Source organism: Mirounga leonina, unplaced genomic scaffold (genome assembly GCF_011800145.1).
Source record: "Mirounga leonina isolate KUSES-001 unplaced genomic scaffold, KU_Mleo_1.0 Mir_173, whole genome shotgun sequence".
NCBI classification, from domain to species: Eukaryota; Metazoa; Chordata; class Mammalia; order Carnivora; family Phocidae; genus Mirounga; species Mirounga leonina.
The window spans coordinates 89993752-90018134 of NW_023270447.1; the positions used below are offsets into that span (position 1 = coordinate 89993752).

Consider the following 24383-nt stretch of genomic DNA (forward strand, 5'->3'; position numbering starts at 1 on the left):
CGATGTGTGATTCCAGGATGCCCGGCACAGAGTGGGGCTCAGGGAAATACCCGTGGGTGGCTCATGGGCTTGCTCGCCTCTCCAGCCACATTCCCCCACTGCGTTGGTCAGTGCCCTGCTGGTGGGCAGTTGGCAACTGCAGGTCCCTGAACGCCCCAGGGACTCCCCCCTCACTGTTGCAGATACACACGTCCTGTCGGGGCACACGTGGGCTTGGGCATCCTGCTGCCTGGGTTCTGGTCAGGGTGTATGGTTGTGTGGTCCCAGGCTTGCTCTTCTTGGGTGCGCCTCTGTTTCCTCATCTGTACCAGGGGGACAGCATGCCACAGAGGGTGCGTGCCACAGAGGGTGGGTGAGGGTTCTGGGAGTGCCACACTCGTCTGCTGCTGTTCCCTGTGCTTTCTGGACCCCTCCCACTGGAGCGGACGCTCTCCTGGAGGGAGCCAGTAAGCAAGTAGGGACACCAGACTGTGAGATGCTGGTGAGGGTCATGGGGGAAGAAGCAGGAGGTGGGGGATCGGCATTCCCTGGGACAGTTGTTGCTACTTAAGGAGGTTCCTTCCACGGAGGGCCTCATGGACAGGGCTGCGTTCAAGCAGGGCCTGGTATTGGGGGCAGGGGAGCCATTTCCCAGAAACTATCTGGGTAAAAGGAACCAGGGACTTGGAGGCCTGGGGGCTGGAGCCGACCGCCCGTAGGGGCAGAGGAGGGGGCAGGAACACACCTGAGGCCACCCAGCTGATCCCGGCCAGGCCCAGCCCCGGGACCCAGCCTTCTGACCCCGTGGGGCCTTTCCTCTGCTGTCAGCTGAGGGGGTACAGCGGCCTGCAGGGCTCCCCAAATGGGTATGAGAGTAAGCACAGCCGAGGAGTCGGACCATCTTCATTCTGCAAAGGCTCATTCTGAGTAAATGTGAATTGACAGGGTTTTCTGGCCAGGTCCGAAGTGCTAGCTGTAGTTGATTTGTAACGCTCGCCTGCCCAAGAGCCCAGCAGCTGCTGTGGGCTGCCCCCGCCTGCCCTGCATGCACCCTGGCACTCAGCTGTAGCCAGGAGGGGCCCAGTCTCCCATGGACAGTACCTGTGGTCCAGGAGCCCTTTGTGGGGGTACCCATGACCTTCACAGAGGCGGAAAGCAGTCCTGGGTCTGGGCCAGTCTATGTACCCGGGAAGCTGCCCGTGCCCTTTCTAGAAACCCGTGACGTGGGTCGGGGGTGTCAGTCACAGGTGGAGGGCCAGCCCAGAGGAAGGGATGCTGGTGCCCAGCAGGTGGGGAAAGACACCTGCTTGAGTGAAGGGGACAGTGGCCGAATCCCTAGGTTTGAGGGGCCAGCAGTTAGTGATGGCCCTGTCTTCCTGCTGGCTGGCCTCACATTGATCCAGCCTGTTATCTTGCTAATTAAAGATGGTCTTTGATTCTTCACGGAGGTGTCCTGGGGCCCAGGCTCTGGCAGGGAGGGTGCAGCTCCCCAGAGAGGAGTTTTCAGCTCAGCCTGTGTGTGCGCTCCCTTGAGGACCGCCGTGTGACACCGTCTGCCTCCCCAAGCACACAGGAGCTCCTTGCAGCCAGCCCGCCGGTGCCTGTGGGGGGGCTCAGGCCTCCGCCCCACCCCGCCCCCTCCCTGTCTGTCTTGTCAGCAAGTCTTCTACCTCCTGTCTATTTTTAGCTTCCATCCCCAGGGCCCGGATGACACGGAAGGCAGCGTTGCTGTTTGGGGTTTCTCTTGGTGAATATTTTATGCTGGGGAGGATGCGCAGAGTCCAGCAGCTGCTGACACTTTCCAGGCTAATGATTAAAGAGGCAAATGCGCAGCATGGAGCCAGGCTGCTGGTCTGGACACCAGGCCCAGGCCCCCCCGGCTGCCTAGCCCCCTTCTGAAGGCCGCTCTGTGGCCATGACCTCTGACCTCAGGGGTGGAGGACATGCCCCGGATTTCACTGAGCAGGGCTGGAAAGGGGGCCTGTGCAGAGACACGGGGTGGATGCCACTAGGGTGGCTGCCTGGGGACCAGGCACCAGGGTCCCAGCACCTCCTATGGGTGATGTTTTCGAGCCCTTTTTAGTCTCCAGAAACATGAGCACCAAATTGTGTGTGTTGAGGGCAGAGTGAGCGCTGTCCTGCCCGACCCGCCTCCCATTCTCTGGTTGAGACGTGGGTGCTGCTACCCCGGGGCCCCAGGGAGACAGGAGGTGTCGCTGGGGAATGTGTGCGGGTGGGAGTGCCAGAGGTGCAGGCGTCCTGGCCCGCTGTGAGGACGGTGTGTGTCGACACGGGGCGCGGTGGGACGAGGGCGAGCCTAGAACCCATCACAGGCACGTAGGCAGTGCAGGGTTTGAGAGAACCCTTCACCGCTTCGTGGATCATTTGGAAAAGGAACGTTTGCCCCAGTGAACTGAGGCCCACGTGGGGGCAGCGGGGGCGGTGTCTACAAAGCAGGATCGCTCTGCTCCCAGAAAACCCAAACCACAGCGAGCCTGCCCCACCATGGAGGATCTTGGCTGGTTCTTCTGGACGCCCGCCTCCTGGTGGACCAGGGCCTAGCCCCGGAGGCCTCCGTCTCAGCCACTGAAATGACCAGAAAGTATTTTCTAGGTTAAAACGGGAGGCGGTGAGGAAATCAGGGGTGCAGCCATCCCTCTGTCCTTTCAGCGTGAGGCTCACGCGAGCCGGTGAGCTCCACGCAGAGCACGGTCAGAACGCGTGCGTGGGGGGCATAGTCACTCGAGAGGCCCGGGGTGCCTGGGCCTGTGCACACGCATTGCCATTCCCTGTCGCCTGGGCAGGGGCTGGCGGGGGGTTGTCCCGGGTGTCCGAAGTGACAACAGTCTGGTCATAAGGAGCTGGGGCGTTTGTGGAATGCCAATGCGCTTCTCCTGTGCTATAGTGGATCCAGCGCTGGGAGTCAGGGTAGATAGTTCTCGTCCTGCAGACAGGCGACCAGATGGCTAACTCTGGTCCAGGGGACCGAGTGCAGGCCCCTGAGACCCTCGGCCATGACTGGTCCCTTCCCACCCCTGAGCCTCAGTTTCCCCACTGGAGCCATCACAGGCCAGGCAGTTGCTGTTCGGTCGGGCCTCTCTGAACTGTCCCAGTGATGACCTACCTAGGAGGCCCCTCACCCTTTCACCCTGAAGAGGACGCACGGGGAAAGGCTTACAGCAGCCACCAGTTCCCTGCTTCCCTGGACCCAGGCCTGGCCCCAGGCACATGGCATGGCGGGGGCTGGGGTCCTCCCAATGGCTCCGTTCCTCAGGATGGAGCGTCAGCCACCGAGGAGGCTGCCACTTTGCTGACCGTGGCCAGGCGTGCTCTGCACAGCCCACTGTGGCAGGCGGAGCACACATCACCCCCAGCTTGTAGGACAGGGGGTCCCTACCCAGGGCTTGTCATGGGCGGGGCCCCCAGGTTTGCTCCACGGCTTGGGGACGCACGTCAGCAGCCTGGGCACTCAGTGTGCTGGAATGATTTTCAGTTGCTCCCTAACTTCAGAAATTCAGATGTGCAGCCTGATTGATGCTGTTCCTGGAAGGGTGTGAGAAGCCACATTACTGAGGGGGCTGTGCTCCCTGCTGCCCTGCACAGGGGTGAATCCAGGACTAGACTGTTCGTGAAGCTTCTTGACCCAGTGTTCCATTCTCTCGCTTGGCTCTGGGTGCTTCACAGAGAGTCTGTCTTGTGATGGGAAAATGCCAGGATCCTGAAGCTGAATGGTTGGTGATGGGGAGCTTTAGTGGCCTGTGAGGATCAGGGGTGTGAGTGGCCCAGGGGGCATGCAGCCCCCACCTACACATGCCCTTGGACGCTCTGCTGTGTCCCTGACAGCCCCGTGACAGCCTCTGCTGGAACGGTCTGTGCTTTGGGGACCCCACCCAGTTCACATCCAACAGCCAGCTGTCCAAAGGGGAGAGGGCCCATGGCACACATGATACACCTTTTCTTGTTAAGATGCTGGTAGGTTCTACTCATGAACTACCAGTCTTACTGCTTCGTTGCCGTGTTTTCATATCCAGGTGCCCCCCTTGCTATTTTAATTTCTGTAGAGCGTGAAAACCCAGAGGCAGGCTCTCGGAGGGCACTGCTAGGCCTGACTCCGTGTGGTGCCAGGAGGGGAGGCCTGTGGGTGAGACGTGCAGAAGGTGCAGTGGAGGGGGGCGTCCCAGCTGGTCAGGGTGCCCTCGGTTCCGCAGTGGCCACCTTGGACGGTGAATAAGGGGAGAGGCCTGTGAAGGTTGTGGGGACCCAGGAAAGGGTTCGCAGCAGGGCAGGCTTGTACCTGCTGTGTCCTGGGGTGGAATGCAGGGCCACCTGCCCCTGAGCACGTACGAAACACTGCTGCTTGGTGGCACCGTGCTTTCTCTGCAGGGTGGTGTGGAGCCCTGTGGCAAAGAGCTTGTGAATCCAGGCACATGGTACTCAAAGTGTAGTTGGAGGTGCAGGTACGAAACAGGCCCCAAGACCCCCACAGTGATCGGAAGGAGGCAGAAGGGTCTCCCTGCACACACATGCGCGCGCACACGCACATACGGACGCAGACTAAAGCGTGTCAGCGCAGCCAGCAGGAGAGGAGGTGCTTATTCTGGGGGCTCTATCCGCGCCTCTCTGTGCTGGACGCTCCTGGTCATGGCTTTGTCATTGGCTCCTGTGGAGACCCTGAGTGGGCTGAGCTCTCGACTCGGTTGGGGACAACATGATGCCCAACCATGTGTCCATTGAGCAAAACCACTGGTTTTGAATCTTTGGCACAAAGACCACACCAACTTGTTATTAAGGCTTTTTTTGGTTTGATCTTCCGTTGGTTTGGTCATTCGTTCATTCAGCAAATGCCCCCTGGGCCCTCGCTGTGTCCCAGGCACAGTGCCGGCTTCAGACGGAGGACAAGAAAGATGGACTCGACAGCGCGCACGCACAGGGCCTGGGGCAGGCCCAGCCTCAGCAAATGGCAGTTACGATCTTTGTCACCGTCCGGGGGTCACGGGAGCAAGGGCTCTGACCCACCCCCACCCCCGATGCCTTGGGAGAAGCTGCTGAGAAGCCGCCCAGTAGGAGCGAGCCCTGTTTCGCCTCCTCTACCAGAGACTGTCCCCCTTCGCTGCCTTTCCCTCGGCCCCGTGCTCCCTGCCCCTTCCTCAGCCTCCTGCCGGCCTCTCCTAGCAGAGGCCACGGCCGCACGGCAGATCGGTTCCACAGCGATCTCACCCTTGGAGCTGCTGCGATGAGCCCCCTTGTGCGTGCCTCAGGCAGGGTGGTGAGGGCTCTGCCGCCCGCGGGGGTCACGGTCACGGGTGGAGCCGCGCGCTGGGGACATGGCTGCTTGCCAGGCTAGGGCTCCCGGATGCCACGCTTGTCCCTTCCTGGCCGCATTGCATGGCTCCAGTCATCAGAAGACATCCTAATTGCCTGCACGATTGTCCCAAGACCCCTCCTGTCTCCCAGTACGAAGACGGGAGGAGGTGCGTGCGTGGTTTCCTAATTAAGAACGTCTGCGTCCCTCAGGCTCGCAGGAAGTTGCTCTGTCACCACGGGAAACCCTCTTCGCACCAGACATTCTTTAATTACGAAAAGGACAAGCTATTGATTTTACTGAGGGTGGAACTTAGTCACTCGCCCTCCGTGCCAAGCTCCAAATGTGTGTTCTCGCAGCACAGAAAATGCAAACTGGAAAACATTTGGTCTGCACTGTGGGGCTCTGCGAGCCACAGGCTCCCCTCCAGTGGAAGGGAGCCCGGAAGACAGCCCCTGGCAGGGGGAGCCGGAGGAGGGAGGGGGAGGACGCGGATCTGAGGCCCCTGCAGCCGCCTGAGCAGAGGGGGCGGGGGCGCTTTTGACCCCTGGGTCTCTGCGGCTGGATGTGACGAGGCAGAGGCCCTGCGGCCTTACGAGGACCCCCGGGGCTGCCCTCTGCCCTGGGCAGGGCGGTGGGTTGGCAGACAGGAGGCTGTTCCGTCTCTGAGGCTGTGGGTGACGTGAATGCATCAGGCACACACGCCTTGCCCTGCGACGGGGGGCGGGGAGGGGGCAGTCCCAAGGCCACACGGCCAGGTCGCTGTGGCCCAGAGCCTGGGTTCCTCGTGCCTATGGGCCGTGGCACACCAGGGTCCTGGCCCCCCCAAGGGTGCCGGTGAGTGCTCGGGCTGTCGAGAGCCTCTGGCCTGTGGTCCGGAGCCCTCCGCCCCGCCGACAGCTTCAGGCACTTGAAAGCAAGCGTGGTTTCCCACGGGGGAGCTTCTTCCTTTCCCCCACCACCCCCAGCCCTCCATTAAAAACAGCAATAGCCAGCAACTTCTGTATTGATTTACTGCCGGATGGAGGGAGACGGGAGGCCAGAGCGGGGGGTGGGCTGTGCCACAGCTCTGTCTGGCTCTATCAGCTTCACACCCGGCAGGGAAGTGGCGGCCCCTCTTAGTCACTTGGCTGGGAGGGCCGTTCGTCGGCGCTCACGGCCTGGGGAGGCCGAATGTCCTCCAGCCACCAAGGCTGGGACTGTGCCTGCAGAGAGAGCGGGGACGCTGCCCTGCCCGCCACTGTTTGCAGGGGGGGCAGCGAGGAGCCTTGACCAGCTCCCAGGGCAACCAGGTGTGGGTGTGCCATGCTCCCAGGTGGGTGCTCGGTGCCTTGGTATCAACCAGATACTACTCCTACGCCAGGCGGGGTTCTAGAGCCCAGAACATTCAGCACATGCCGTCATCCGAGCCCAGAAGAGGGACGAGCCGCGGCCGGCTCCTTCCTCCCCGGCCTTGCAAACGTCTTGGCCCCGCTGCGGCTGGCCGGCTGCCTTCCCATCCATCACGAGGCGGTGTTAGTTCTGTCTGGTGAGTTAGCGGCAGAATCTCAAACGTTGGTGCTGGGCGCTGGCTTCTCCCTCCACCGAGCGACTAGAATTTTCCGTGTTTTGTGCCACAGCATAGACTAGAATTACCTGCACTTCAGGCCCTGCCCCTCCTCAGGTGACTGTGAACTGAACTAGTGAGAGAAGCATGCAGAGCTTTGGCACACACGTTCTGGAACCCTGGTTGGCCTGTTGACTAGAGAGGGGTGAGTAGCTGCAGCTGTCGGGGGTAACCTGGTGGAGGGCCGGCCTCAGGCCTGACCGGAGGATGAGCTCTAGAAAGCCACACTGGATGGAATTGTCCCAGCCACGCGGGACGAGGGGAGGCCCGTGGTGCCACCCAGCACGCGCACGGCCCGAGCAGGGAGCGCCTCCTTAGGATGGGTGCCAGGCGCCCTGCTTGCCTCCTGAGGCCTGGCCCTGAGCAGGACCCGACACCGCGCCACTCCGGCTTCCAGGCTCTGACGTGCCGTGCGGACGGTCCCTCTCTCGTCCCCGCCCCTCACTCCCGAAGTTGATGAACTAGAGGGAGCATGTCTCGCGTATCGGGCGAAAGCATGGGGGTGATGGCCCCAATTCTGACTTCCCCTAAATGTGACGGGAGGGGGGGCACGTTCGCTCATGTCTGTGGAAATCTGGAGGACAGCGTGGCTGCTTGCGGTGTCTGGTAAACCGGGCTCCAGCAGCCCCCGGTGTTGCGCTCACGGCTCACGGGAGTGACCGGGTGTCAGAACCTGAGCCAGACGGGGAAGATGCAGGGCACATCTGCCCTTCTCCGCTAGAGCTCGAGAAGCTCCTTGGGGAGGCGCCTAGCTCCAAGGCCGGAGTGAGGGGCTGGGACAGGAACGCACCCCTGAGCCTGGACCCTGGCAGGCTGGCACCAACACGAGAGGGCGCCTTCACTCCGTGGCCTGGGGCCCGGGGGCTGAGCCGCTGCGAGTCCAGGTGGGCTCCAGGCTTGTTCTGGGAGGGCAGGCCCTTCCCGTTCACCAGGGCGACATCGCAGGGTCACCATGTCCCCCACTGCCTACTGCTGAGCCCACCAGTAAGAGCCCATTGGCTGGAAGGACCTGGAGCAGTGGGAGCGCCCAGGCTCAATCGAGGGCCTGCCGCTCACCAGCTGTGGCTTGGGCAAGTCCCTCACCGCGTCTGCGCCTTGCGTTCTCATCAGTAGAAGGGAAATGGTAACGACTTTGGTGCTCCTCCTGGGTTGTCGTGTAGATTCGGACGTGCTGGCGTGGTCCAGTCCACCAGACTCGGTGCAGGCAGCTCGCTAAAAGCTGTTGCCCAGAGAACTTCCTCCTCGTCCCTAGGCCCAGGTTCATGCCTTGTGCACAGCCCGCGTGGGAGAAGGGGCGGGAAGGCTTTTGGCTCAGTCCCTGCAGGAGGTTTACCTGGGCAGTTGGAGGGATCTTGTCACAGCCGTGTGGGTTAGCCCGGGACACTGCGGGTATTCTGGCCGGGAGGAAGGTGCCAGGTGGGAAATAGAGCCCAGGGTAGGGGAGCAGCTCCTCTCCAACCCCGGACTCAGCCCCTCGACTGACTGCGTGTGACTTGAAGTTCTTTGTGCCCAGGGAAGGGAGAAGGGGTCCCTGCAGCTGCCCTGATGGGTCTAGTTGGCTTTTATTTTTTTTTTACCTTTTAATTATGGAAAAGTTCAACTATATGCAAAACTAAAGAGAAGAAAGAACTCCTTGTAGTTAGCAACACAGGGCCAGTCTTGCTCATGCAAGTGTACCCCTGCCCACCTCACCCCGCAGGCCACTGGAAGCAAATCTCAGATCACATCATCGCCTCCGAGTATTTCAGTGTGTTTCTCAAAGAGAGAAGAGCTCTCTGTTCTTTGTTGCTGACTTATTCTTACCAGTGGACTAGACTCTGGACAGCTCCTTGCCCCGTAGAGACCTGGCCCAGGGGACCAGCCGTCTTCACGGCTGCTGCAGGACCAATGGCCCAGCATCAGGCTCCTGCTTATAAATACAGCGTTGCTCGGAGTTAGAAGGGCCCGGAAGGCCATCCGGATTGATGCCCACCCCAAAGGTGTGTTACCTGGCGGCTTGTGGGGGCCACTGTATTGAGGCCTGAGGTTGGAGATGGCCTGGGTGCTCTCCCTGCTCCTTGTATCCACACAGACCCAGTAGATTGACTTCCCACTGCACGGATGAGGTGCCTGCGATGATCCTGGGACTCTGCCTTCTGCTCCTTCCCGGGGAGGCCGTTCCTGAGGTGGCTCGCTCTGCCCAATGGGCCTGGCTCTGCCGCTTGCCTGACCCACTGGGGAGGGCAGCAGCTGTTGCTGTAGGCAGGCAACCTGCAGACCTCCGTGTACCTTGGTGCCCACTTGGCTACTCTCCCCACTGCGGAGCTTCCCTGGCACCTGGCCCTCGAGACCCCCTCCCTCTGTTTGACCTTGTGGTGGGGCCGCGTCATTGTCATTTTCCCACAGACTGTATAATCTGTCTGTTCCCCTGCGTTTTGCCAGCTAGACCGTCAGCTCCCGAGACAGGTCCCAGCACCAGGCCCAGAGCAGCGTCTGGGAGGCGCTCAGTGCACCTGCCGGGAGTGAATGCATCGCGGCTCGGCCGTGTAGAGAAAGCGCCGGGTGGAATTCAGGGAGTGCTTCCTCGGCCCTGCTGCCCCCTGTGTGCCGGGACTTGGCTGGGAGGCATCGCCATGCTGAACCTTCTTTTTGACTTTCTGTGAACTGTGAGGAGGGGTGTTCACCTCTGGTGGGTTTGAGATGTAATGATGTACTGTAGAGTCCCCCCGTTTACAGTGTCCAATGCAGCAGGTGTTAGTATGTTCACGGAGTTGTGCAACCATCACCACAGTCCATTTTAGGACATTTTCATCCCCCCAGAAGAAACCATGCACCCCTGGGTCGTCAGCCCGCCCCCAGCCCCTGGCACCACTAACCTGTGTTCTCTCTGTGGATGTGCTTACTCTAAATGTTTGGTATAAATGGACTCGTACATGAGGTGGGGGGGGCTTCTTTCACTGACTTGTTGGGGACAGCTGAGAGGACTTTGGTACCCCGCCCCAGCACCCCTATAGGGTAGAATGTAAGTGAGTCTATGAGCCTTACGATGGTAAGTGGTGAAGCCAGATTCAAACCAGCCTGGCTGGTCCCCCACCCTGGCTCCAGAGGGGAGGCTGAGCTGGTTTGGGGGCAGAATGAAAAGGCCTCTCCGGGAAGGGCATGCAGTGTGGTGGGAGGGGTCCAAAGGCAGGCCAGCCCGTTCCAGAGGGCAGGTGGCGCTGGCCAATGTCTAGGCATCTCCTAGAACTGTCAGGATTAGCTTTTTTTTTTTTTTTTAGATTTTATTTATTTATTTGACAGAGAGAGACACAGCAAGAGAGGGAACACAAGCAGGGGGAGTGGAGAGGGAGAAGCAGGCTTCCCACTGAGCAGAGAGCCTGATGTGGGGCTTGATCCCAGGACCCTGGGATCATGACCCGAGCTGAAGGCAGATGCTTAATGACTGAGCCACCCAGGCGCCCCTGCTTTTTTTTTTTTAAGATTTATTTTAGTTATTTGAGAGAGAGAACAGAGGGGCAGAGGGAGAGAAAGAAGCAGACTCCCTGCCGAGCAGGGAGCCCGATGCGGGACTCGATCCCAGGACCCCGGGATCATGACCTGAGCCGAAGGCAGATGCTTAACCGGCTGAGCCACCCAGGCATCCTGGGGGCTCCTTGTCACTCACAGGTCCTCTGTCTAGGGTACCCCTGATGGAGGCTCCATTCACTGCTCTCCCTGGACCCATCCCTGCTCTTCTGAGCCCTGAGAGCCCTTGGCTGGTGACCAAGCATTTGCGGCCCAAGTTCCTCGTGTGAATCCCATGTCTGCTGGTTTCCAGAAACACTCGTGGGCTGGAGACACAGAAAGGCCCCTCCCATCAGGCAGGACCTGGCTCCAGTGGGCTCTGCAGATGGCCTGGTGGCCATCAATCTCCATCCCGCTGCCTTGCCCAGGCCAGGCTCATGCTCTTGTTTTTGAGAAATTCTTTTCTTTCCAAGCCTCTTACCTTCTTTCCCCTGTTCCAGGAATGGAAATTCCACCAGCTGGAGGGAGGCCCTGCTCCAGAATCCCCCAGCAGAGAGGGGCTGGGCCTTTTGAGCTGGGCGGACCCTCGGCACGTGGCCCAGCCCAGGCTCTCCACCTCAGCCAGCTTCCCAGCCCCGGGACCCAAACACACTGCCCATGAGCTGGTCCTCTGTGAGGCAGGCGGGAAGCCTGGCTGCAGCCCCTCCTCCCCCTGAAGAGGGGCCCAGCCATGCCGCTCTCCTGAGCCCTGGCCTTTGGCTGCAGGTGGATGGGAGCCACGGGTCCCCTCAGCCACGCCAAGCACGTTCCACAGAGGAGAGGGAGCAAAAGGCCCCACTGACCTAGCCTGTGGACTTGACCTTGCATTCTTGGCTTCTTCAGCTTTCCCCCATTTGCTGCAGGGATGGATGGATAGAGGGTAGGGCCATGCTGCTCAGAGTGGCCCCCAGGCCAGCAGCATCGCATCACCGGGATGCTTGTTAGAAATTGGTCTCAGGCCCTGGCCCCTAGACCCCCTGCACCAGAATCTGCATCTATAAGACCCCCAGGTGACTTACGCTGGAGAAGCTCTGCCTGGGTTGCACAGAAGCCGGCCCCGCGGAATGCGGCCTTGTGGTTGTGGGGTGCCTTCAGCACAGGGATGGGCCCTGGCCTCCCGCCCCCAGGAAGCTCCCCCTTAGCACTGCCTGCTCTAACAGAGAGAACATTTTGTTTCCCCGGGCTGTCTCAGGTCAAACTGCATGGCCTCAAATTTTATTTTTAAAAAGTCAGCCAGAGATGAAACCAGAGCAGCAGGCAGGCCTTCCTCAATAAAGCGTCTTGGGAAGACACCAGTGTCCACGTGCTCTCCGAAGACTCTTCAAATACGCACCAGAACCGCTATAAGGAGCATGATCCTCGTTCTTGAAAGACCCAAATGTTCCACTGGCTCCAAGCCACAAGGTTTTGACAGTTTACACCTGGTGACATTTAGCGAACAATTTCTGAGAAGGCTGAGGGGGAGGAAATATTTGGTTTAACCTGACATTACATCCTCTGGCTGATTGTTCTCTCTTTTGCCAATATACCATTTGCCTGTAAAACACTTGGGCCTAAAAATAGCTGCTGGGGCTTGGTGTCATTGTGGATGAAGGGCAACTGCCCCATTTCTTTAGCTTTCAGACACCCTCAAAGTATCGCAAGGAAATGTCCTAGAGGAATCAACACAGCTCTTTGAACCTGAATTCCTGAGCAGGGCTGGCGAGAGAGAACTTCACAGTGGGATAGATGGGGCCTCGGGGAGTGACCTCTGCCTGGTGTCACACCCTTTAGTGGCCAGGCCAAGCCACTCTTTTTTAATTTAATTTAATTTAATTTAATTTAATTTAATTTAATTTTGAGAGAGAGTGGGGGAGGGTGGGGAGGAGCAGAGGGAGCGAGAGAATTCTCGAGCAGACTGTGCTGAGGACGGAGCCCAGCGTGGGGCTCGATCTCACGACCCTGAGATCATGACCTGAGCGGAAACCAAGAGTCAGATGCTTAACCGACTGAGCCCCCCAGGCACCTCCAGACCAGGCCACTCTTAAAAGTGAAAGGGGGCAGGCGCCTGGGTGGCTCAGTTGGTTGGGCGACTGCCTTTGGCTGAGTCACGATCCCTCGGGATCGAGTCCTTCATTGGGCTCCCTGCTCAGCGGGGAGTCTGCTTCTCCCTCTGACCCTCCCTCTCTTGTGCTCTCTCTCACTCTCTCTCTCTCAAATAAATAAATAAAATAAAATCTTTAAAAAAAAAAGTGAAAGGGGCACCGTTCACAATCCTGCCAGTTTGGCCAATTCCCTCTGGTCAGTAGGCTCTGTACCCCCCGCCCCGAGTATGGGGACGTGGCTTCCTAGGTTGCTCAGAGGAAAGACGTGACAGGGAAGGGGTGAGCAGGACCCAAGGAGCCGCTTCCTGCTCATCTGCGCCATCCGAGGCTCCCTGCCCACAAAGCGGTCACTATTGCTCTTGGTACAATAAAGTGGCCTTCCCAAGGGGACATAGCACAGCTCTTGTCCCCACTTCCCTTTGGGGCAGGGACTGTGAGCAACTGGCATTCCCTGGGAGTGGACCAAATGCAGCGTCCCCAACAGGGACCCTCTTTTCCTTCCTCACACATGGCCCTGTTTTAGGCCTTCCCTCCCATGTTTCATTTATCAACAGCACTTCCAGCTGCAGTTCGTTATCAAATGGGCACTGGTTTGGGGGCTCCACCTGCTGTGAAGGGTGGCGTGGGTGTGCTCCTGAAACTGGCATCCCTACAGGGCCAGCGCCTGGCACCCAAGCAGCCCCAGCTGGCCAGTGGAGCCCGGGTGGGGTCTTCTGGGCCCTCCTGGGGTAGGGCCCGGGCCTTGGCCCACAGTCAGGGTTCTGTGACCTCTCTAACCTGCCTGTCTCTGTGTGTGGTCCACAGCCCGAGACCGAGGACGAGAAGAAGCGCTTTGAGGAAGGCAAAGGGCGGTACCTGCAGATGAAGGCCAAACGGCAGGGCCGGCCGGAGCCCCAGCCCTAGGGGCCGCCCCCGCGCTGGGCCTGGAGTAGCCCCAGTGTCTAGTCACTTAGAATTCACCCCCTTGGCCAAAAACCCAATCCACACTGAGAGCTGGTGTTGTGTGAAGTGTTCGTCTTGCAGTGTTAACCTGTGCTCTCTCCTGGAAACCTACACACCAAAGCTTTATTTCTATCACTCCGGTGTAAGCGCTCCCTAGGGAATGCTTGCGTGCATACTATACGGTGTGTAAAGAATCCAGCGTCACTAATAAAGCTGCTGTTTGGCTGGACCTTGGTCCTGGGTGGTCATTTGTCTTGGGGGGCTGCGTTCCTGGTGGGCACTGATGCGGGGACTAGAGGCTTCCATGGGCCCACCCCTCCCCCCCCCCCCCCCGGGTACCAATGCCTGCGTGTACCCCAGAACTCAGGTGCTGGCTGGAGAGACCACCCCTTCCCTCCCAGGGCCCTGGTTCCACGTCCTGGCCTGGAGGCACCAGCCCCCCACTTGCCCTCTCTCTGGCCTATGCAAGATGCCAGCTCTGAGCCCCCAGTAGCCTTCCCGTAGGCGGGGTGGACGGTGCTTTCGAGGACTCAGGGAGGTGATGTGCAGAGAGAGCTGAGGCCAGCCTGGCTGCTGCACGCTCAGCATATGGGAGCCCTGGCTTCCCTCCACCTCTGAGTGGAAGCAGCGCTGGAACCTTGGCCCTCTGGAGAAAGAGGCAGGGATTTTGCTAGAAGGGGCCTCCCAGCTGGTGCCAGGGCCCCCGTGCCTGTCGTGGGAACCCCCAGCCAGTCAGGCCAATGGGTTATTGGGAAGGTTCATGGCGGGGGGGGGCCTGAGGGTGGTGTGTGTGTGAATGGTGCCCATGCATGACTGTGCGTGCGCGCGTGCACATCTGTGGCCCTGTGTGTGCACCGAGGCCAGCAGCCTCAGGGGGCAGACTAGCTGCTGAGGCCACTACGGGCGTCTGTCCTTCACCCCCACCCGCAGCTGAGGAAGACTCCTCCACCAAGCACACCCGGTGGTGGGAGAACGTTCCCAACTGGGGCCCACCCTGGCAGCCTGGAGATGGAGACCGACCACAACAGCTGCAGCCTCACAGCGAGGAGGGGCTCCAGATGTGCAGAAACCCCCGCCAAGAGCTTTGGAATCCGTCTCAGGCCCCCGTCCCGGCTGACGGGATTATTTCCTGCCTGGAAGTGGGGGGGAGGGAACACGCCACGTGAGGCCACGGCAGCAACCCCCTCAGCCGCCCCAGCTCCGCCCGTGCCCCGTGCCGACCTCCTGAAGGTGATGGCGGTGCCTGGGCTGGGGGCCACCGGGAGGCCTGCCCTGCGCGTGCAGCACAAAGCCCAGCCCAGGCCAGCCAGACCGTGGTCCGCGAAACCAGAACTGGTTATGGCCGTGCCTGAGCCCTTGGGTTCCCCGAGGGAAGGGGGCACCAGGGCTTCTACGTCCTTCTCAGTCTTGGCTTGGCCACTCATCTGTGCGGCTTTGGGCAAGCCAGGTACCTAAAATCCACTTCCCGGGGCAGCTGGGGGGAGCCCAGGCTAACAAAGCGTTTAACACGAGGTCTCCGGGTTGGCCATTGGAGGCCCATTCCCACCTGTCCCCAGAGCCAGCTGAGCCCAGGGCAGGGGCACTAGTAAAGGCAGTAGTGGGTGAGCTGGGCTGGTGGGGGGGGTGCCGGGGGCCAAACGCTAGCGGGGCAGCAGTGTGGCCAAAGGCTAGGGATGACTGGATCACAGGTGTTTGCCTTAGAAATGTCACACCTGATAACCAGCCTCCTTGTGCCAGCCTCCCACTGCTGGTGGCCTATTTATAACCAGGGCCCCCTGGTCAGGGAGCTGGCCCGTCCACGGAGGGCTCACTAGGGGTCCTGACTGCCCAGAAGCCACACACACGGAGCGCATGGCCCAAGGCCCCCCATTCACCAGCCCCACTTCATTGTGGAGCCTTTGGATACAAACACCTTTACTTTTGTCTCAGAGGACTGACCCTAAGGCCTACCCTGGGTCTCCTAACAGCTGCTCCTAACGCCCCAGCTGCTCCTGGGATATGGAGATGGGGGGGCGGGGGCGGGGGGGCAGTGCGGTGCCAGGCTGTGGAGCAGAGCAGGTAGCACTGGCTGCATTTGGCTGGTCCTGTCGGACGGGTGCCCCCTTCCCCCAGACACTGAGCTGTGCATTCATAGATGCTTCCCAGGTGCATGGGCAGGGCAGGGCCATGCCAACAGCCCAGAGTGACTGGAGGCCTTGTGCCCAGGGTGTGTGGTCACGGGCGTTCTAGAAGAGATAGGAGACAGGCAGGGTCCTGTCCGGGGTCCGCTGCCTGGATGGGAGACCAAGATACCAGCAATCACTCTCTTGTGACTCCAGAGGTCTCCAGAGGCCCCCAGTCGAGGACACTGATAGGATTCCCTCTAGATGTCTACGGGTGGCGGCCTGTGTGTCCGCCAGGAGTGCTAAGGGGGGTAGCTCCTGAGGGGGATCGGGACCAGGAGTTCTGGGTTGTAGGCCCGGCCTCTCCCTGCTGCGCTGTCCTGGTTCCAGCTTGAGAACATTTCTGAGCCCTTGGCGGGGAGGGGCAAACCACCTGGCAGCCCTGTGGTCTGGTCACCATTCCATGGTGGACCCCGCCCCGGGCCCAGGATAAGTTTGAATCCTTAACTGGCCCAACCTTACCTCTCACTGCCCCAGACCCTTGATCCTGACAAACTCCCCGGTTCCTGGAAGTATCTAATCCTCAGGCTACTCCGCACCCCACCCCTATTGTTCACCTTAGATGTGGCTTCCTCCGGGAAAGCCTCCCTGAGCCCCCACCCCCCCGGCCCTAGGCTCCCGCCGCCCATGCTGGCCCCAGGCCCCCTTGACCTGCCAGCCCGCAGAGCTCTGGGCCTTCCCTTTCCCAGGGGGCTTGGAGGCGACCTCGGGGCAGCGGACCGACCCGAGACGGCAGCGGGGGGCCGCGCTCCCTAGGGGGCTTCAGTTCCGCGGCGGCGGGGAGGCTGGGGAACCATGGACCGACAGATGCACGGACAGACGGACGCGGCTGCAGGCCGCGCCTCCGGGGGCGGGGGCGGGGGCGGGGCGGTCCGAGGGGCGGGGCGGAGGCATGCGCCCTGCTCCGCCCCCAGCCCCCGGCCTCCCGAGCGCAGCCAGCCGAGCGGCGGGAGCCGAGCGCGGCGGCGGCGCGAGGGGAGGGAGGGGCGGCGGGCCGAGCCGAGCCGAGCGGAACGTGCGGGCCCCGGGCGGCGCCGCCAGGATGCCCCGGCCCGCGGGCCGCTCCGCCGCCAGCCACCCCCGCGGCCCCCGGCGGCCCGCGCTCGGCCGGGGAGCGCGTGAGCCGCAGCCAGAGCCGGAGGCGGGAGCAGCGAGCAGGAGCCCCGGGCCCCCCAGTGCAGGGTGAGCGCCGCCGCCCGGGCCCGAGGACGGCGAGGTGGGAAGGACCCCGGGAGGGAGGACCCCCGGCGGGAGGGCCCTGGGCAGGGAGGGGCTGCCTGCGGTCTGTTGCTCTCCGGTCTGTCCGAGGGGCCGCGGGCACCCCCGAGGGCCGCGCACCCCCACCCCCGACTCGGGGACCTCCGGGGTAACTTGCCTGAGGCTGGCCTCTTCCCCGCTCTCTCCCCCGTCCTCCCCGCCTCCGGGTCTGGGAGCGCCGCTTGCAGGGAGCGGGGACAGCCAGTTTAGGGGTACTGGGCCCACCCCTACCCAGAGTAATCCGTTGGGGCGTCCGGCTCCCGGACGCGCCCTCGGGGCTGGGTAGGGCTGGGGGGTCCCGCTGGGGACCGGCAGGCTGGGAGGCGCCGGGTCGGGCGGGAGTGTCAAGCACTGAGGAGCGGGGCCCGCGGGATCGGGGGGCGGGCGGGGCGGGCGGGGGGCGTGCCGGAGATGCGGAGGCTCCGCGCCGCGAGCCCCGCCCTGGGCGGCAGCCGGGCCGGGCCTCGCGGGCCGATGGGTGGCAGCGCGGGCGAGGCGCAGCTGGGGGTGGGGACAGCCGGGGCGCAGGCCCACGCGAGCTGGGCGGGTGCAGCTGGAGCCCGCCTGGAGCCCGGGGAATCCTTTCAAGTTCTGGGTTCTCTTCGTTGCGCAATAGAGCCCTGGGGCCGCGAGGCTTCATTGGCCCGGGGCCGTGACGTCACGCCAGGGCCCCGCCCGCAGACCCTGCCGGGGTGGGGGGAGAGGCTTCCGGGCCGGCTGGGTCCCACGCCCGGCACACCTGCAGTCCGCCCAGCGACGTGCTGTGGGGGGAGGGGAGAAAGGAGGGGCTCCGGGATCTGGGGGAGGCAGGAAGCCCCAACCTGAAATGCTGGGGGGACGCTTTGAGTGTATTGCGGAAGAAACTTCCCAGTGGGGAGCGGCGACACCTGGGTGTGGACCGCACTGGCTGGAGCCCAGTCTGGGGTCTGGCCCTCCGCGTCTGCTGCTCCCTTTGGGGAATGAACAGCAGGCGCCTGATCAGCCCGGAGGAAGGGGTCTCGGGGTCCCTGCACCGTTACCCCCTCTCACTGTGCATTTGGAGGACTTGGTATTCACCCCGCAGTGGCATTCTTCCCCCATCCCAGCACCACCGCTCTCAGGAGTCCTAGACTCCAAACCCGGCCCTCGCACTTCCTCCCTGTGTGGCTCTGGGTTCTGAGCCTCAGTGTTCCCATCTGCAATGTGGGAACAGCAGGACCCATCCTGCAGGGGTTCAAGGAACAAAAAATGCCTGTTCCTGCTTGGGTTTGAGGCCAGGATTTTGATGTCAGCAAAGTGGGGCTTGGGTCCTGGTTCAGACACTTCATAGCTTGGGCAAATGGTTTAACCTCTCTCTGTCTTTGCTGGACTGTCTTTAAAATGGGGATAATGTCAGTATTGATCACACAACATCTCTGGGGACACTAACTGGGAGTGTGCCCGTTCCCACTGCCTCCTCCCTCTCCAGGCAAGTCACATCCTGCTGCCCACAGACCGAGGGCCTTTGCCTGCAGTGAGACACTGTTAGGCCAGACAGGGGGCAGATCTGGCACCATGAAAGGTTCTGCCAGTTGCCTCCTGTGGCACCTTCCCCACCACCCTGCACCAGTGGTCAACAGGGCCCCAGGTGACAGGGGCCAGACAGAGCCTGTGGGGACTCTGAGGGAAGGCCTCCCAATGGGACAGCCAAGGAGACCCAATGCGGGTGGAAAGAGATGCTGGCCCACCAGGTGCATGCTGAATCCAGCTTCCTGTTTGACAACATACAGGTCACTGGTGTCTGCAGTCTCTGGCCCACAGCAGCACCCACACCCTGCCGGCTCTGGACCCCCCTGGGCTTCCTCACCCCAAAGCTGTACTATCCCAGGTTCTGCTTCGGGTGGCTGTGTCTACCCACAGGTCTGAGGCTTACCCACACCCCCAAGCTCAGGGTTTTGGCCCTTAAGGGACAGCAGAGCTCAGGGAGCTGGATGGGCTGTAGTACAGACTTGTACTTGGCAAGCATTCGTTGAGGGCTTACCGTGTACTTGGCTCCGTTCCATGGCATAGCTTGTCTACTACTCGCAGCACCTTCCCGGGTGGGTACTATCATGTCCAGCTTACAGATGAGAAAAACAAGGCCCAGCTGAGTCTTTAACTGGCGGGCGGGCGAGAGTCTAGCAGCTCTTTACCCAACCCCATGTGGCCTCTGTATGCTGAGGTCAGAGAGGTTTGCTGGACTCTGCAATGGCTGGTGAAGGGTCCCATGGGGCCGCCCCACCTCCCATACTGGATCTGGGGTGGGGAAGAGGAGGAGGCTCTGTAAGCAGAAGCCTAATGTTTGGGAAGGAATCTCCCTGTCCCCAGAAACCCCCCAACCCCCTAGGAGGCCCTTAAGGAGCACTGGTGTGGTCCAGAATAGACTCCTCCCCTGGGTCAGGGGTCTGGGCAGGCCCGAGGCGGGGGCACAGGGATGAATGAGACTCATCCCTGAGGGATCCTTCTGTATCGGGGTGGGGGGTGGGGTCAGGCCACAGACAGACCCAAAGAACCCTAGACGAGCCAAGAAGCAACGCCAGGCAGCAGGACCAAGTGGTACTGCTTCACCTGCCCTGAGTGCCAGGGGCCTGCCATGGCCTGTCCATTCCAAGCTGGGTAACGGCCCCTGGGGGATCACATGGCTGTGTCTGGTATCAGTAGGTGCTCGTAAGTGTTGGAGGCAAGAGAATTGCAACCAGTGAGATTAAACGGGCTCTGGAGTAAAAAGGGCCGAGTGTGCAGAACACACAGTAGGCCTTCACTTAGCATTGTACTTCTCCCCACGCTGCCTCCTCCGGGCTATGGCCAGAGATACCTGTTGCGGGGCCCCACGTCAGAGGGACCAGCCAGCGCTCGGCACAGGGGCGTGGCTTGGGGCTGCTGGGCTGGGAAGGGGGAGGGAGGGACTTAGAGCCCGGCTCTCTGGCAGGATGGACTGCCTCTGCAACGTGTGCGTTCTGCCCAACATCCTGTGTCCCTGGCTCGTGGCCATAGGCTATCGGCAGTTCCTCCTTGGGCTCAAGGTCTGGTCCCTCGGCTGTCTACAGGCCCATGCTGTCCCAGGCATCCACAGCATAGCACTGATCGCCTCCCCAGAGCGCCCACTGTGTGCCAGACCTGGACCCACAGCATGATGCAGCTGTCCCAGGAACAAACCCAGATTCCATGCCTTGGCCAGGAGTGGGTGGAAGGGAGGGTGTTTGCACTCACTGGGACCCCTGGCTAGTCCCCTGGTGTGCCAGGGACATGGGCTAGAGGCCCCGGAGAAGAGAGGAGGGCGGAGCAGCCCAGCCCAAGTCAGGACCGCACAGGTCATGGTGCATCAGGGGGCCCCTCCCTCTCCCACTCCCAGGAGGCCCGAGAGCTTTGATGCCCTAGCCAGAGGGACAGTCTCTGAGCACTCCCTGGCTTCTCCCCCACTGCAGATGCTCGCGGTCTCCGGTGTCTCCGAGCCACCACGTGTGAGGGCCTCTGCTCCGAGCCCGGGCCTGGCCCCCGAGAAGGATGTCTCAGCTGCCGGCCAGCTCCCGTCTGCACCATGAGTGATGAGCGGCGGCTGCCCGGCAGTGCGGTGGGCTGGTTGGCGTGTGGAGGCCTCTCCCTGCTGGCCAACGCCTGGGGCATCCTGAGTGTGGGGGCCAAGCAGAAGAGGTGGAAGCCGCTAGAGTTCCTGCTGTGCACGCTGGCGGCCACCCACATGCTCAACGTGGCAGTGCCCATCGCCACGTACGCCGTGGTGCAGCTGCAGCAGCAGCGCCCCGACTACGAGTGGAACGAGGGCCTCTGCAAGGTCTTCGTCTCCACCTTCTACACGCTCACCCTGGCCACCTGCTTCTCCGTCACGTCCCTCTCCTACCACCGCATGTGGATGGTCCGCTGGCCCGTCAACTACCGGTGAGCCCCGGGGCACGCGCACCTCTGCACGTCGGCGTCTGGTGGTCTTAGAGAGGGGGGCGTGTGGGCAGTGGGCACAGAGGCCACCTGGGGTACCCGTGTGCAGAAACGCCCCCCGTGGTGTGGCGCGGGCAGCCCGGAGGCTCAGGAAGGGCTGCTCTGGGCTGCACACCTGCATGTGCAGGGGTGGCCTCAGCGTCCTGTACGGAAATGCGTGGTGGGAGGGATGTGTGACTACACGCATGAGGATCCCCTGTACAAGGGACAGGCCCCACTTTGCTGGCCGTGCCGTGACGATGAGGTACCAGGGGGCCAGGGCAGTTGGGGATCCCTTGCAGGGCCCCAGGGCTCGGGGAAGACCCTGGGAGTGACACCTCGGTCCTGCCCCCACCTCATGCCAGGCTAAGCAACGCCAAGAAGCAGGCGGTGCATACGGTCATGGGCATCTGGATGGTGTCCTTCATCCTGTCCGCCCTGCCTGCCGTCGGCTGGCACGACACGAGTGAGCGCTTCTACACCCACGGCTGCCGCTTCATCGTGGCTGAGATCGGCCTCGGCTTCGGCGTCTGCTTCCTGCTGCTGGTGGGCGGCAGTGTGGCCATGGGTGTGGTCTGCACTGGCATCGCCCTCTTCCAGACCCTGGCTGTGCAGGTGGGGCCGCGGGCCGGCCACCGCGCCTTCACCGTGCCCACCATTGTGGTGGAGGATGCGCAGGGCAAGCGCCGCTCCTCCATCGATGGCTCTGAGCCTGCCAAAACCTCACTGCAGATCACCGGCCTGGTGGCCACCATCGTCATCATCTATGACTGCCTCATGGGCTTCCCCGTGCTGGTGGGTGAGACTGTCAGCGGGTGGGGGAGCCTGGCCGGGGATGTGGGCTCTGGGACAGCCCTGGGGCTGGGCGTGCTCCAGGCATCAGGTGGTTGAATCCTCCCATCCAGTCCTCGGAGGGAGGGAGGGGGCGGCATTATCATCATCCCCATTTTACAGATTTGGAAACTGAGGTTCAGAGTGACCCACCTAAAGCTAAGGCAGCTGTATTAGGACTTGAGCCCATGTCAGGGGACTGCGGAGCCCAGGATCTTTGTGGTACACCGTAGGGGACATTCCTCACCAAGGTGAGGCCCATTCGAATCAGAGGGTGTGGCAAGTGAAGTCACATACCCACCTGGCCCAAGAATAAAGTCTGGATTCAGTAGCCATGTGCTTGCACCCACAGGGCTCCAGCCCAACCCCCTGAAAGTTCTGGAGTGGGGTAGGGAGGGGTTTCGGGACAAGGACCAGCCAGAGACCTTGTCCAAGCAGCTGGGCAGGGCTATGTCCCTGGAGTCACTGCAGGACACAGCTCCAGAAGGTGGCAGGTGGGGTGGCAGCCTCAGAGTCGGGGGACACACTCGGGGTGCAGTCCCAGGCACCCTGTGGCCCCGCCCTCAGTGGGCCCGGTAACCCCCCACCTAGGTGCTGCGTTCTGTGTGCAGCCGGGGCCCGCGTCTCCAGCCTGTGTTGATGGAGGGAAGGAGCGTGTATACAACTGCAGAATCAGAAGGGGACGGCGGTGGAGGAAGAGCCTCCCCGGCTTCTCTTCAGGGCATGGAAGGGAGTGCAGTTTATGGAGCCCGCTCCATGCTGCAGGCCTGCTATGGTGTCTGGGATCTTTACCGCACTCTCTGGGGTGTTCTTGGCCCATTTCACAGATGAAGAAACTGAGCCCCAGAGAGGTTCAGCACCTTTCTGAGGGTCACACAGCTCACACAGCAGAACCAGCATGATGGCCCAGTTCTGCTCTGATGGGGGAATAGTTAAATGTCACTCTGGGTGGGGGAATGAACTCTCCTGGGACAGGAGTGAGGGTCCCTGGGCAGGGACCCAAAGGCGCCCTGGTTGATTCTCAGAAACTCCTTTGATTCTCCTCTGAGGTCCAAGACCTAGACCCCCCGTGCCCTCCAGGGTAGGGGTAGGGCCAAGGAGGCCACTTGGCCACAGAGGAGTGGGGATGGCAAAAAAGGCCCTGAACTGGGAAGTTTGACACCTGGTTCTCCAAGCCCCAGTCTCCTCTTCCCAAAAAGGGGTTGGTAAACCATGCCCCCGCCTCTCTCCTCGGGCAGTCATGAGGCTGGCATGGGGCAAGGCCCTCTGTGAAGGGCTGTCCATGCACACACGGGGCTGTGGCTGTTCATGTTGGCAGCCGACAGCTCTTGGTGGAGAGGACTTCTGCTCACGCTCTGGCTCTTTCCTGCCCAGGAGCCTATAGCTCTGTCTCCCTCCTCCTCCTCTGGCAGGTGGGAGAAGTGAGGCTGGGGGGGGCAAGCTGTGTGACAGGGGTCCTGCCAGGTGCCAGGCCGAGCCGTGTGCCCACAGGTGGTGAGCTTCAGCAGCCTTCGGGCGGACGCCTCGGCCCCCTGGATGGCACTGTGTGTGCTGTGGTGCTCGGTGGCCCAGGCCCTCCTGCTGCCCATGTTCCTCTGGGCCTGCGACCGCTACCGCGCCGACCTCAAAGCCGTCTGGGAGAAGTGCGTGGCCCTCATGGCTAACGATGAGGACTCAGACAATGGTGAGGACGGCCTGGGAGCGGCCCCAGGGGAGAGTGGTGCCTGGGTGAGGTCAGCAGGATCACAGGTGACCATGTGCTTCAACCCCCAAGGGACCTAAGTGTCCCAGGCAGGATCTGTGGACCCCAGACTGAATGCGTTCCACAGAGCTTCCACCCTTAGGGCTCCCCGGGGGGCTCCCGTAGACCCAGGTGCCGTCTCACCCCGGCAATAACAGTGTTGCCCTCGGTTGGGGCTTTGCTATGGTCAGACCCTGTGTGTCTTTAGTCCCCCCACCAAAGCTCACCAGGTAGCATCCCATCCCATCCCATAGAGGAGGAACCTGGCTCAGGTGATCTCCACAGTCCCACAGCTAAAAGGTGGCAGGGTCAGGATCTGAACCCAGCCTCCTGCCCTTTGTGTGTCTCTGAGGGTCCCTAGAACTCACTGTCCGGCGCCCTCAGGTTTCCACGGCCCTAAGCTTTTGCCCCACCGTGCAGATACCAGCCTGGAGGGTGGCATGCCCCCGGACCTGGTGCTGGAGCCCTCCCTCGACTACAGCTATGGAGGTGACTTTGTGGCCCTGGACAGGATGGCAAAGTATGAGCTCTCGGCCCTGGAGGGGGGCCTGCCCCAGTTCTACCCGCCGCGGCCCTTGCAGGAGGACAAGATGCAGTACCTGCAGGTAGGGACAGGGCCGGGCTCCAGACGCCGGCAATGCGGGCGGTGGGGAGCATCGGGATCTCGCCAAGGCCTTGCCTCTCTGAGCCCCGCGTCGGTCCCCGTTTTCCAGGAGGGCAGCCCGGGTTAACCCCGCCCGTCCTGACAGGTCCCGCCCACGCGACGCCTCTCCCACGACGACGCGGAAGTGTGGGCCGCCGTCCCGCTGCCCGCCTTCCTGCCGCGCTGGGGCTCGGGCGAGGACCTGGCCGCCCTGGTGCTGCCCGCCGGGCCTGAGCGGCGCCGCGGCAGCCTGCTGGCCTGCGCAGAGGTCGCGCCCCCGTTCCGCCCGCGCCGCCGCTCCGCCGACAGCCTGCTGTCGCTGCGCCCCCCGGCCCCCGACGGCGGCCCGCGCCGCGCCCGCGCCGCGCCCCCCGGCAGCCCGCGCCT

At 62.0% G+C, this 24383-nt stretch overlaps 2 protein-coding genes across 4 annotated transcripts in view; both read left to right on the plus strand.

Annotated features, from left to right (window-relative positions):
• The window catches only part of ACOT7 (acyl-CoA thioesterase 7), a 105706-nt gene extending 92042 nt beyond the window's left edge, over positions 1-13664 (plus strand). For all 3 annotated transcript variants that reach the window (XM_035019921.1, XM_035019920.1, XM_035019922.1), the window contains exon 9: positions 13298-13664. In XM_035019921.1, coding sequence (XP_034875812.1) covers positions 13298-13396 — 99 coding nt within the window. In that variant the 3' untranslated portion in view covers positions 13397-13664. The remainder of the gene's footprint in view (positions 1-13297) is intronic.
• Positions 13665-16711: 3047 nt separating this feature from the next.
• GPR153 (G protein-coupled receptor 153) overlaps positions 16712-24383 on the plus strand; it is an 8279-nt gene continuing 607 nt past the window's right edge. Inside the window, exons 1-6 of the mRNA XM_035019028.1 lie at positions 16712-16779; positions 20277-20745; positions 21147-21576; positions 23104-23296; positions 23774-23958; positions 24103-24377. Of these exons, the coding sequence (XP_034874919.1) occupies positions 20390-20745; positions 21147-21576; positions 23104-23296; positions 23774-23958; positions 24103-24377 (1439 nt within the window). The 5' untranslated portion in view covers positions 16712-16779; positions 20277-20389. The remainder of the gene's footprint in view (positions 16780-20276; positions 20746-21146; positions 21577-23103; positions 23297-23773; positions 23959-24102; positions 24378-24383) is intronic.